At 44.9% G+C, this 14,386-nt stretch overlaps 1 protein-coding gene across 1 annotated transcript in view; it reads right to left on the reverse strand.

Moving 5' to 3' along the window:
* Window positions 1–14,386, reverse strand: part of ARHGAP30 (Rho GTPase activating protein 30) — a 185,571-nt gene that overhangs the window by 5,008 nt on the left and 166,177 nt on the right. Inside the window, exons 9-11 of the mRNA XM_075329994.1 lie at window positions 11,347–11,415; window positions 9,576–10,085; window positions 6,845–7,008 (exon numbers count right to left, since the gene is read on the reverse strand). Coding sequence (XP_075186109.1) covers window positions 6,845–7,008; window positions 9,576–10,085; window positions 11,347–11,415 — 743 coding nt within the window. The remainder of the gene's footprint in view (window positions 1–6,844; window positions 7,009–9,575; window positions 10,086–11,346; window positions 11,416–14,386) is intronic.

Below are 14,386 nucleotides of genomic sequence, written 5' to 3' on the forward strand. Positions count from 1 at the left end.
CCCTCAGCACCCAGCTTTCCCATATCAGAGCATGGGAAAGCTGGATGCTGAGACATGATGTATAGCATAGCATGGGAAAGCTGGGTGCTGAGAGAAGATGTATAGCAGAGCATGGGAAAGCTGGGTGCTGAGGGAAAAGAGCCTTTTTCCCTCAGCACAAAACGTTCCCATCCCCTGCTTGTATCTTTGTCCCCCCTTGTATATAGTTCTCCAAATACAATAATGGCACCCACATAGCCTTCCAAATAGTATAAAGGGTCCCACATAACCCTTCATATATTAGAATACACTTCCATAGTCCTCCATGTATTATAATGCATTTCCCATAGTTCTCCATATATTATACAGTTAGGTCCAGAAATATTTGGACAGTGACACAAGTTTTGTTATTTTAGCTGTTTACAAAAACATGTTCAGAAATACAATTATATATATAATATGGGCTGAAAGTGCACACTCCCAGCTGCAATATGAGAGTTTTCACATCCAAATCGGAGAAAGGGTTTAGGAATCATAGCTCTGTAATGCATAGCCTCCTCTTTTTAAAGGGACCAAAAGTAATTGGACAAGGGACTCTAAGGGCTGCAATTAACTCTGAAGGCGTCTCCCTCGTTAACCTGTAATCAATGAAGTAGTTAAAAGGTCTGGGGTTGATTACAGGTGTGTGGTTTTGCATTTGGAAGCTGTTGCTGTGACCAGACAACATGCGGTCTAAGGAACTCTCAATTGAGGTGAAGCAGAACATCCTGAGGCTGAAAAAAAAGAAAAAATCCATCAGAGAGATAGCAGACATGCTTGGAGTAGCAAAATCAACAGTCGGGTACATTCTGAGAAAAAAGGAATTGACTGGTGAGCTTGGGAACTCAAAAAGGCCTGGGCGTCCACGGATGACAACAGTGGTGGATGATCGCCGCATACTTTCTTTGGTGAAGAAGAACCCGTTCACAACATCAACTGAAGTCCAGAACACTCTCAGTGAAGTAGGTGTATCTGTCTCTAAGTCAACAGTAAAGAGAAGACTCCATGAAAGTAAATACAAAGGGTTCACATCTAGATGCAAACCATTCATCAATTCCAAAAATAGACAGGCCAGAGTTAAATTTGCTGAAAAACACCACATGAAGCCAGCTCAGTTCTGGAAAAGTATTCTATGGACAGATGAGACAAAGATCAACCTGTACCAGAATGATGGGAAGAAAAAAGTTTGGAGAAGAAAGGGAACGGCACATGATCCAAGGCACACCACATCATCTGTAAAACATGGTGGAGGCAACGTGATGGCATGGGCATGCATGGCTTTCAATGGCACTGGGTCACTTGTGTTTATTGATGACATAACAGCAGACAAGAGTAGCCGGATGAATTCTGAAGTGTACCGGGATATACTTTCAGCCCAGATTCAGCCAAATGCCACAAAGTTGATCGGACGGCGCTTCATAGTACAGATGGACAATGACCCCAAGCATACAGCCAAAGCTACCCAGGAGTTCATGAGTGCAAAAAAGTGGAACATTCTGCAATGGCCAAGTCAATCACCAGATCTTAACCCAATTGAGCATGCATTTCACTTGCTCAAATCCAGACTTAAGACGGAAAGACCCACAAACAAGCAAGACCTGAAGGCTGCGGCTGTAAAGGCCTGGCAAAGCATTTAGAAGGAGGAAACCCAGCGTTTGGTGATGTCCATGGGTTCCAGACTTAAGGCAGTGATTGCCTCCAAAGGATTCGCAACAAAATATTGAAAATAAAAATATTTTGTTTGGGTTTGGTTTATTTGTCCAATTACTTTTGACCTCCTAAAATGTGGAGTGTTTGTAAAGAAATGTGTACAATTCCTACAATTTCTATCAGATATTTTTGTTCAAACCTTCAAATTAAACGTTACAATCTGCACTTGAATTCTGTTGTAGAGGTTTCATTTCAAATCCAATGTGGTGGCATGCAGAGCCCAACTCGCCAAAATTGTGTCACTGTCCAAATATTTCTGGACCTAACTGTAATTCACCCCATAGTACTCAATATATAATACTGCACCACATAGTCCTCCATATATTATAGTGCACCCCCATAATACTCCATGTATAAAGTAGCCCTTCAATTATTATCTTGAATTTCTCATAGTTCTCTATGTATTATATTTCACCCCATAGTTCTCCATGTATTATACTCCACCACATAGGCCTTCATATATTATAATGCAGCCCTATAGTCCTCCTTGTATAAAGTAGCCCTCCAATTATTATAATGAATTTCTCATAGTTCTCCATATATTATAATTCACCCCATAGTTCTCCATATATTACACTGCACCACATAGTCCCCAATGTTTTATAATGCACCCCCATAGTCCATGTATAAGGTAGCCTCCATAGTCCTCCATATATTATAATGTAGCCCTCATAGTCCTATATGTATTATAACGCAACCCCATAAAACTTCATATTGCATTATGCAGCCCCATACTCCTCCATGCATAAGGCACCCCTATATTCCATGTATAAGGTGTCCTTCATTTTGTATTATGCAGCCCTCCCAGACCTCCATATATAATAATGCAGCCAGCCTCTCCAGGCCTCCATGTATAATAATGCAGCCAGCCTCCTCAGGCCTCCATGTATAATATAGCAGCCAGCTTCTCCAGGCCTCCATGTATAACAATGCACCCAGCCTCCTCAGGCCTCCATGTATAATATAGCACCCAGTCTCTCCAGACCACCTCCATGTATAACAATGCACCCAGCCTCCTCAGGCCTCCATGTATAATATAGCAGCCAGCCTCTCCAGGCCTCCATGTATAACAATGCACCCAGCCTCCTCAGGCCTCCGTGTATAATGCAGTATCTCCAGGCCTCCATGTATAATAATGCAGCCACCCCAGACCTCCATATATAATGCAGCCTCCCCAGACCTCCATGTATAAAGCAGCCTCTACAGGCCTCCATGTATAAAGCAGCCTCTCCAGGCCTCCATATATAATGCAGCCTCCTCAGACCTCCATGTATAAAGCAGCCTCTCCAGGCCTCCATGTATAATGCAGCCTCCTCAGACCTCCATGTATAAAGCAGCCTCTCCAGGCTTCCATGTACAATAATGCAGCTTCCCCAGAACTGCCTTCCCAAGCCTCTGGCCACCGTTTACTCACTTATATTAAAACAAAAAACCAAGTACTCACCTTCTCTCTTCCTTCCACCGCTGCTGTCCTCCCCGCTCCTCGTTCTCCCGGTGCTGCGGTCGGCGTCCTCCTGTCCTGCACTCTGTGCACTCAGCACAGCAGTCGCACGGGAGTGACGTCATCGCACAGGGAGAGAATGGTGATGCATAGCGCGGCACCGGCCGCGCTATGCTTCATCATTACTGTGCACGGTGACGGGGGAGACCCACAGCCGCTGACACCAGGTAGGGGGCCCCGGTGCCGCCGCTGACATCAGGCAGGGGGCCCAGTGTCGGCAGCGGGTCAAATAGCGGCCGCGAGGTCTGTGACAGGTCAGCGCAGCTCCTCTCACACTGACAGGAGCTGGCTGCTGATCTGCCTGGCGGCCGCCGGGCCCCTGACCTCCCGGGCCCGGTCGCGATCGCGACCGCTGCGACCGCGGTAGTTACGCCACTGCATACAGGCATACGTTCACATACATATTTAAAGAGAGATTCACAAAAACACATATAAATAGACATAAATCTATACACAGTCATATTACACTGACATACATAGATACACATCATACAGGCACACACAGACACATCAGAGAGATTTTTAATATTGGGAAGCCGGCAACAGCCTCATTCACCTCCCCCGATTGTCTCCATCCAGCTCCTCCTGGGCATGTGTTTGTGCCACGTTGATTGGTGGCCGACCGTCACTAACAGACATGGCCGCACAGAGAGCACACTGACACTGCTGTATATACATCACAAGAGAGGCTGGGGACATACACATTACTGGGGAGCATACATATTACTGAAGAAAGGGGTATACAGCAATGGGGGGCATACAGCTCCAGAGGGGAGCATACAGCTCTAGAGGGGGGCAGTGGCTCTGGGGTGGGGGGACATACAGCTCTGAGGTGGGGGGACTTACAGCTCTGATGGGGTATACAGCACCGGGGTGGAGGGGACATACAACTCTGTAGTATGCAGCCCCCATAATCCTCCATATAGTGTTGTGAAGCTCCCATAGTCCTCCATATAGTATTATGTGGCCCCCATGTAGTATTATGCAGCCCCCATATTGCACTATGCAGTTCCCATATAGCAATATGCAGCCCCCATAATGCACTATGCAGCCCCCATATTGCACTATGCAGCCCCCATATAGCACGATACAGCCTCCATATAGCACTATACAAGCCCCATATAACAATAAGCAGCCCCCATATAGCACAATGCAGCCCCATATAGCATTATGCACCCTCATGTAGTATACAACCCCCATATAGCATTATGCACCCTCATGTAGTATAGCCCCCATATAGCACAATGCAGAGCCAGATAGCATTATGCACCTTCATGTAGTATACAGCCTACATATAGCACAATGAAGAGCCAGAAAGCATTAGGCACCCTCATGTAGTATACAGCCCCCATATAGCACAATGCAGACCAAGATAGCATTAGGCACCTTCATGTAGTATTCAGCCACCATATAGCACAATGCAGACCCAGATAGCATTAGGCACCTTCATGTAGTATACAGACTCCATATCATTTAATGCAGACCCAGATAGCATTAGGCACCTTCATGTAGTATACAGCCCCCATATCATTTAATGCAGACCCAGATAGCATTAGGCACCTTCATGCAGTATACAGCCCCCATATTTAATGAAAACCCACATAGCATTAGGCACCCTCATGTAGTATACAGCCCGCATATAGCACAATGCAGACCCAGAAAGCATTAGGCACCCTCATGTAGTATACAGCCTGCATATAGCACAATCCAGACCCAGATAGCATTAGGCACCTTCATGTAGTATACAGTCCCCATATAGCACAATGCAGACCAAGATAGCGTTAAGCACCCTAATGTAGTATACAGCCCACATATAGCACAATGCAAACCAAGATAGCATTAGGCACCTTCATGTAGTATATAGCAACCATGTAGCTCAATGCAGACCTAGATAGCATTAGGCACCTTCATGTAATATACAGCCTTCATATAGCATAATGCAGACGAAGATAGCATTAGGCACCCTCATGTAGTATACAGCCCGCATATAGCACAATGCAGACCAAGATAGCATTAGGTACTGACATGTAGTATACAGCCCCCATATAGCACAATGGAGACCCAGATAGCATTAGGCACCCTCATGTATTATACAGTTCCCATATAGCACAATGCAGACCAAGATAGCATAAGGCACCTTCATGTATTATACAGCCCGCATATAGCACAATGCAGAGCCAGATAGCATTAGGCACCCTCATGTAGTATACAGCCCGCATATAGCACAATGCAGACCCAAATAGCTTTAGGCACCCTCATGTAGTATGCAGCCTCCATATAGCATAATGCAGACCAAGATAGCATTAGTCACATTCATGCAGTATACAGCCCCCATATAGCACAATGCAGACCAAGAAAGCATTAGGCACGTTCATGTAGTATACAGCCCCCACATAGCACAATGCAGACCCAGATATCATTAGGCACCTTCATTTAGTATACAGCTCCCATATAGCACAATGCAAACCCAGATAGCATTAGGCACCTTCATGTAGTATGCAGCCCTCATATAGCACAATGAAGAGCCAGAAAGCATTAGGCACCCTCATGTAGTATACAGCCCCCATATAGCACAATGCAGACCAAGATAGCATTAGGCACCCTCATGTAGTATACAGCCTGTATATAGCACAATGCAGACCTAAATAGCGTTAGGAATTCTCATGTAGTATACAGCCATTATATAGCACAATGCAGACACAGATAGCATTAAGCACCTGCATGTAGTATACAGCCCCCATATCATGTAATGCACCCCTATGGTCGTCTGGCCCCTGTGATTAATGCATACTCACTTCTCCTCGTTCCCCTGCTGATTATGTCTCCTCAGTGCGTCCACTGCTGTTGCTCTGACCTCTCAGCACTCAGTGCAGGCGCACAGTGTTGACGTCATCGCGCTCCGTTGCTGAGCTGTCAGAGCGCCGACAGACAGAGCGGGAGAATGATGAGCGAGCTCCATGGCACCCAAATGCATCTCAAGGCTCTGGCCAACTGGTCCAGGAAGCCATTATCTATCCCCCATGAGATGGCTGGATTGTCATTGTAAATAAGCACTTGTACCTTGCCCCTCCCCTCATCTCATTGTAGATTGTTAGCTCTCACGCAGGGTTGCCATTTTTCCCTTTAAATATTGTATCTTGTATAATTGTTACTTGTTTGTATATGTTTATGTATATGATATGTATATGAGCCTCCTGATTTGTAAAGCGCTGCGGAATATGTTGGCGCTATAGAAATAAAGATTATTATTATTGTTTTCAATTGTATCGGCAACTGCGATGCCGATACAATTGAAAGTGCGATCCTCGGCGGATTGGAGGCCGGTGACAGCATGGGCACCATACCCCCCTGAGTAGCGGTGGCGTGGGCTGACGCAATTGGCGGTACGTCACTCTTACCACTGCAAGTGGGCCCCCCCGGCGGTCCAGGGCCCCAGCATTTGACCGGGTGTGCCGAGTGCTGACACCAGCCGTGTAACCCCAACCTGCTACATGGGGCTGCACTGACTACAAAAAGTAGTCTGCATTATTCTGTTTTCTGTTTCTTCCTCTCTCTTCTTCTTATGGGGTATTTAGTATTTGCGACAGAGGTAGGTGGAGGATGAAAAACTCTAACCTTGTTCTCAGCATGCAGTGCATATCCCATTATCTCGCTGTCTACTGTATTTTCTGGTATTTTTTCGATGATGGAGTCTTGGATGTCTAGGAAGGAGAAGGTGTCCTCTAATGAGATCCGGACATTCTCTACTCCTGGCTCCTCTGTCTCTGAGATTTTTGTTCCTGTCATGGAGGGAAAATTACAGAAATGTCAATGGTGTCACATGAACCTGCTGTCTGTGAGTCACTATGAGAAGTTCACTGCTGAAAGAAGCTTCTGGTGGTCACCACCATTGTAAGAAGGCTCAGTAAAGGCTCCTTTATTGTATTGGTTTGTCCCCGTAGACATTTTCTAGTGAAGGGTGCTTGAAGGGGGCTGCAAACATGATTTTATGAATGGTTGTGCCTGACAATATAGATATTCGAGGTCAGACAGCTGCCTTCCCGAAGTATAACTGCTAAGTTATTACCTAAGTATAACCACTAGGGTACAGTGCAAAGATTCTATCGTGCACTCACATTGTCATTTACTAATAAATATTACATTTTATCTATCACCCCTTTTTCCCCCCAATTAATCTGCATATAATTTCAGTGTAGATCTATAAGTCACTAAGCAGGACCTATGTAAGCTACATAATGGAAAGCCACCCATCTAAACATGAAACACAGCAAAATAGTGGTACTAATCCAGTATTTTATTAAAATTAATTTATTTTATTTTCATCAACAATACATAAAATATCATTAAAATAGAAGAGAGGGAATAATGTAGCGTTCTAAATAACTACACGTCCACCGGTTAAGCGTCACTGCCCACGTGGTTAAAACAGCCGGAACGAGCACCTTTTTGACCCGCAATATGCGGCTCAAACATAGGAAGCAATGTAGAGTTCTGGGTAGAGTTAATTATACACACACTAGCTAAGCGTCATGGCTTTTTGAATATCTCATACGCCCACCGGTTAAGCGTCACTGCATTTGCATATTACGTACGCTATTGCGTGCTCAAACAGCCGGAACAAGCACCTTCTGAACCGCAATATGCGGCTCAAACACAGGAAATAGTGCAAAGTTCCGGTTTGAATTAACCACACGCTAAGCGTCATTATTCTCCATACTATTTAAACCCCGCTAGCGATTCAGTTTATACACGTTCCCTGATGAAGAGGTGAAACGCGCGTTGGGACGTTTGGGGTCGCACAAGCGGACAGGAACCATTGGTCAGTATTGTATGCTAATGTAATGTTAGAACTTATGGCCACCACTGTTTAGGATGTAAGCCTCTGTACTGTTGTTGAGGGTCGTAGTATATATAGGCAGACAGGAATCCCTGGTCTGTATTATATGCTAATGCAGGGTTAGAACTGATACTTATTGCTGTCTGCTATATAGATCATATACCGCAGTTGCGTGTTGCAATATACACATGCGCTCATTATAGATACTCCGTTGGGAAAAATTTACTTTATCATGAATGTTAGTGCACATGTGTTGCACATGTGTGTGTGTATATATACATATATATATATATATATATATATATATATATATATTGTGAGGCATCAGCCGGCTGTATCATAAATGGCCGGTATGTTTTGCAGAAGCGTGGGTGCTCTGCAATGTGAAGTTGGCTGGGACCTGTGGTTCCACAGGATTGCATTACATGCAGAGCCATGGAAGGGTGTGTGATGCTGATTACACACTCCTTACCACCTGTGGGTGCGGCTCCAGGGGTTAAAGCAATCCTGTCTCTGAACCTGGGTGGAGTGTGTCTAGGGCAGTCTAGGGAGACACTGGCTCTAGACTTCCAGTGTGTGTGCTGGAGACGGTGAGAGCAGAAGCAGGGTGTTTTTGCTCTGCTCAGGAGACCTTCTCCTGAAGGAAGGGGCTTTTAGGTCCATGTGTAAAGCCTGGCTGGAGCCAGGGGGAACCTGGTAAGGACACTAGCCACCTTCAGAGGAAGGTAACCAGGATTGGACCTGGGGTCTGGATACTGACAAGGGTCAGTGACACGTGTTTGGAAGTCCAACAGTCTGTGGACTTTATATTATGTGTTGGTCTTTGAGGAGAAAGCCAACGAATGGCATCTTTATGTTATGTGACCTGGTATGGTTTATGAAGCTGTTAATAAACCAGATGGTCTCTTAAAGAGACAAATTGCTCTGGCGTGCTTTAATCCCGCTACCTGATGTGTGGCCCCCATACACTCGGGGGCCCACATCGTCACAATATATATATATATATATATATATATATATATATATATTATGTATATAAAACAAAAAAAAACTTATTCTGCACCTACTGATTAGGTTTACTGTAAATTGCATGTAACTGATAGTTCTGTCACAAGTGCGACCCCATTATACTGTGTACTTCATGCTTGAATTTTAATGATATTTTGTGTATTGTTGATGAAAATAAAATAAATTATTTTTAATAAAATACTGAATTAGTACCACTATTTCGCTGTGTTTCATATAATTTCAGTGGTATACGCTAATGTCAATTTATGGTAGATGGGACTTTGATACCCAATATTAATATTTAGAATTGTCCTATGATGTATCATTTCCACCCTGCAGGAAGCTACTTGTTCATCTGTCCTCCATAGGAGGCATCATCTGACACATGATTCCACCTACCCTGGACAATTAGAAATATCTTATCCTTGACTGGACTGTAATTTTCAGAAGTATGTGATTCTGTGACCTCCTCTCAGCCTCTCATTGTACATATATATTTACCGCTAGGATTGTCGCTATCTTTAGCAACCACTTCACTCGGTCTCATTATATTGGTGTCATCGGGCTCTGAGGACTGTTTCCCATCAAGTGAGAGCTTCTCTGAACTTCTGTTTGGAGCCATAATGTTGAGTCCTGGACACTCCATCCCTCTGGTTAGACGAGATAAATTGGATGTTATATGAAAAGGCAGCGTGACAGAGAAGGGTCCCGAGATGTGGACTCCCACACACTTTTCTGCCCGGCTCAGATTAGATTTGGGTGAACGGCCTTGTGGGTTTCCTGTTAATGAAGATCTTTTTGATTTTGGTGTTGTGGGCTCTGACTTAACGTGTCCTTCTTCTTCTTCATACTCAACATTATTTCTGTCTACTGAAAGTGACTGCTCTTCAGAATCCAAGAAGATAAACTCAACATTATCATCTTTGGATGGAGAACCAAGACTTTCCCTTCGAAGAGAGAGTTGGTTTCTGGGAGATCGTAATGATGAACCATTCTGTTCCAAATCATTGGCTGTGAATGGAAAAGAGGAAAGACTTCAGTGTCATGACAAAATGCTCGAAACAATCTGTACTACCTTAATGTATGTCATTAGAGCTCTTACAAGGCTGACGTTTGCTGCCTTACCCCAGTTTTCAAAGACGAGTAAGAGACGTGGCATCTGGGGCTGTGAATTGAGTGTCGTGAAATCAGAGGCAGTGTAGTCAGAGTTTTGGGGTCAGAGTTTGTGGAGTCAGTGATGGAGCCAGAGTCGTGTAATCAGAGGCAGTTTTGTGTACGGTTTGCGGCTGTATAAATGCTGACTATATATTGTATAATAAATGTATTCCATGTGGTGTCGCTTTTACCTTAGTTTACAGATATACTGTGATTGTGGAATATGGGGACTTGTGTATAATTTTGTGTAGGGTCGTATTTTAGGCGTGGTGCTCTGTCCATTCTGTGTACATTGTACTGTTTGCAGGCTAATCAGCCCCTGCCGGGCTTTTGTTCTTAAGTCTGTGGGAGGGGGGCCTGGGATCCACCTATACTCTCTGCTTACCTGGGGAATTATTCAGTCTGTCTGAGAAGGAGAAGAGAGAAGCTGGAATTTTCATCCTCTGGGGTTACAGCTGTGGTTACAGGCAGCACCCCAGAGAGCCGTTGAGAAACACCAATTTCCCTGGAAAAGGACTGCTGGAGGATTTTGACTGATCCCCGGGACATTTTTCCCATTACTGGACGATTTTACCCTTTCTATGGTGGATTATTTTATGGACCGTCTGATTTTGCTTGGAATAAATGTTCTTTGGATTTTTCAGTCATCTCTCACTCTGTTGTGTGATATTGGAGAAGGACCCCGTGACATATACGTTATCGTTTATTGATGGCTTCAGTGCAAGATGCGTATTAATACAGATTCATTTTACATAAGCCCTTTATTCATCCCACAGGCACGAACCAGGTGATACATCTATGGTAGACCACTCCATCCATCCTGACACCAATCTTAGTAAATGTGGTCTATGTACTGGAATCCAGAGGGGAGAAGATGGAACCAGATCGGCACCTTGGTGTGCATGTGATATAGCATTGAATATTTTAGATTAAACATATTTTTTGGGTCTAGGCCTTGTGATTTTTATGCAGCTTGGAAATATTTATCCTTCAGCCCCCCGTACACTCCTCTGGAAGTGACAGCCATTCAGAACAAAACAAAGCAGTAGAAAACCGCTCATCCCTCAATCTCCTAGCCAATTTGCTACAGTAAAAATATACACAAGTTTCTTCTCACCATGTGTTGTGTGCGGAACTGAGCTCAGAGAGTCCATGCTCTTGGCTGGACGGAGACTCATTTTTCCATCTGCAAAACAAGCAAATCTAAAGATTAGATTCTCAAATTAAAATTGCTGTTGTCAGTGGGTCTCTACCTTTGTATACGACAACCAAGGCGTGGTAGGCCTGCTCCACCTCCTGCAATGGAGGTCAGTCACTGCTACAACAGTTCACACCATCTTTAAATGTGGTTTCCAGGCTGAGAGGCTGGAGGAAGACCCATTAACTTTTGTACAACAAATCAACTGTCCATCTTGAACACCTTCTTCCAAAATCACAAACTATAGCGGGCTTTACACGCTACAATATCGCTAGCAATTGCTAGTGATATCGTACGCAAAAGCACCCGCCCCCGTCGTGCATGCGATTTCGTGTGATCGCTGCCGCAGCGAACATTATCTCTACGGCAGCATCACACGCACTTACCTGGTCGGCGGCATCGCTGTGACTGTCGAACAATCCCTCCCTCAAGGGGGGGACGTTCGGCATCTCCGCGACGTCACTAAGCGGCCGGCCAATCAAAGCGGAGGGGCGGAGATGAGCGGGACGTAACATCCCGCCCACCTCCTTCCTTCCGCATTGCGGCCGGCGGCAGGTAAGGAGATGTTCCTCGCTCCTCCGGTGTCACACACAGCGATGTGTGCTGCCACAGGAACGAGGAACAACATTGATACAACCGATTTTTGGTTTTGGGACGACCTCTCCATGGTGAACAATTTTCACCATTTTTGAGGTCGCTTAAGGTCGCTGGTAAGTGTCACACGCTGCGATATCGTTAATGACGCCGGATGTGCGTCACTAACAACGTGACCCCGACGATAAAACATTAACGATATCGTAGCGTGTAAAGCCCCCTTTAGACGTTACACATGGACATCACCGAATGGGGCCTATAAGAATCAGACTGACTACACACTTGTAAGCCAAAAATAGAAGTCGTTGATCATTACAGCGAAAACAAGGCTAAAGAGCTGACTGTGGAACTAATCATGAGCTTTTGACAGCAAAGATTAGAATTCAGATGTGCAAATGGACTAAACAACATGTCAGTTCTAACTTTAATTTGACCAACATACCTGAAGTGTTTTGGAATGGTCTGCACAACAGATTTATATCTCTGGACACGGATTAAAGAAATCCTGAGGAATTATTGACATTTATAAGGACTATTATTACTGAAGAAGCCAGAAAGACCATAAACAGAAATGACGCCCTTTGCCATGTTTAACAGAAGAGTTCCTAAAAATTATTGAAGAAAGATGAATGGCAAAAGGAAAAGATAACGCAGACAACAGCAGTAAAAGACTAAAGAGACATTCGAGCAAAGAACTTTATGACCAAAAATACAGAGATAGAAAACGAACATCTGAAGGCCAAGACCAGGAAGGCAGCAAAAGATCAAAGAGATACAATAAAAGTTTCGACCAAGAGTGGGAATGTTGAAAGACACCAACAGGAGCAAACTATCTGACCCAGATAAGGGTACCTTCACACTTAGCGATGCAGCAGCGATCCGACCAGCGATCTGACCTGGTCAGGATCGCTGCTGCATCGCTACATGGTCGCTGGTGAGCTGTCAAACAGGCAGATCTCACCAGCGACCAGTGAACAGCCCCCAGCCAGCAGCGACGTGCAAGCGACGTTGCGCTTGCACGGAGCCGCCGTCTGGAAGCTGCGGAGACTGGTAACTAAGGTAAACATCGGGTATGGTTACCCGATGTTTACATTAGTTACCAGTATGAGCAGGGAGCAGGGAGCCGCGCACACTAAGCGCTGGCTCCTTGCTCTCCTAGCTACAGTACACATCGGGTTAATTAACCCGATGTGTAATGCAGCTACATGTGCAGAGAGCAGGGAGCCGCGCACACTGAGCGCTGGCTCCTTGCTCTCCTAGCTACTGTACACATCGGGTTAATTAACCCGATGTGTACAGCAGCTACATGTGCAGAGAGCCGGAGCCGGCAGCACAGGCAGCGTGAGAGCTGCGGAGGCTGGTAACTAAGGTAAATATCGGGTAACCACCTTGGTTACCCGATGTTTATCTTGGATACAGCTTACCTCAGCTGTCAGACGCCGGCTCCTGCTCCCTGCTCGCTTCATTTGTCGCTCTCTTGCTGTCACACACAGCGATCTGTGTGTCACAGCAGGAGAGCGGCTTTGAAGAAAACGAACCAGGGCTGTGTGTAACGAGCAGCGATCTCGCAGCAGGGGCCAGATCGCTGCTCAGTGTCACACACAGCGAGATCGCTAATGAGGTCACTGCTGCGTCACAAAAAGCGTGACTCAGCAGCGATCTCGGCAGCGAGCTTGCTGTGTGTGAAGCACCCCTAAGATCAAGGAAATCTGGAAAGAATACATGGAGCACCTCTACAAGAACGACTCAGTGATATCAGAAGAAACTGAGACTGGAAATGATAGCGAATCGAACATCTTGAAAGACAAAGTTGTTGTTGCAACAAAGCTTCTGCCAAAAAAAAACAAAGCACCTGAATTTGACAGTATAAGGCTGCTTTCACACTACGTTTTTTTAACATGCGTCCTGAACGTTTTTTTTGCTGCAAAAGCGGATCCAGTACAAATGCATTTTCAATTCAATGCATTTGCAATGGACTTGCGTCAACATGCGTTCACATGCGTTTGCATGCAGTTTTGTCAGAATCCAGCGACTTGCAGTTTTTTAACATTGTTTAAAAAACGCTGCTTGTAGCGTTTTTGAGCTGCATCCAAATACTGCAAATTGCTGGAGTCTGACAAAACTGCACGCAAAGAGAAATTTGAACGATGGTATACTGATAGACAGGATCCTGTTTGGTGTACTGAGCATGCCCAGAAACCACAGAGAGTGAGTTTGTTTCTTTCTTTATTTCTCTCTCTCTTTCTCTCTCTCTCTCTTTCTCTCTCTTTTTCTCTCTCTTCTCTCTCTTTCTCTCTTTCTCTTTCTCTCTTTCTCTTTCTTTCTCTTTCTCTTTCTTTCGCTCTCTTTCTCTCTCTCTCTCTTT

This window comes from Anomaloglossus baeobatrachus, chromosome 12, assembly GCF_048569485.1.
Source record: "Anomaloglossus baeobatrachus isolate aAnoBae1 chromosome 12, aAnoBae1.hap1, whole genome shotgun sequence".
Lineage (NCBI taxonomy): Eukaryota > Metazoa > Chordata > Amphibia > Anura > Aromobatidae > Anomaloglossus > Anomaloglossus baeobatrachus.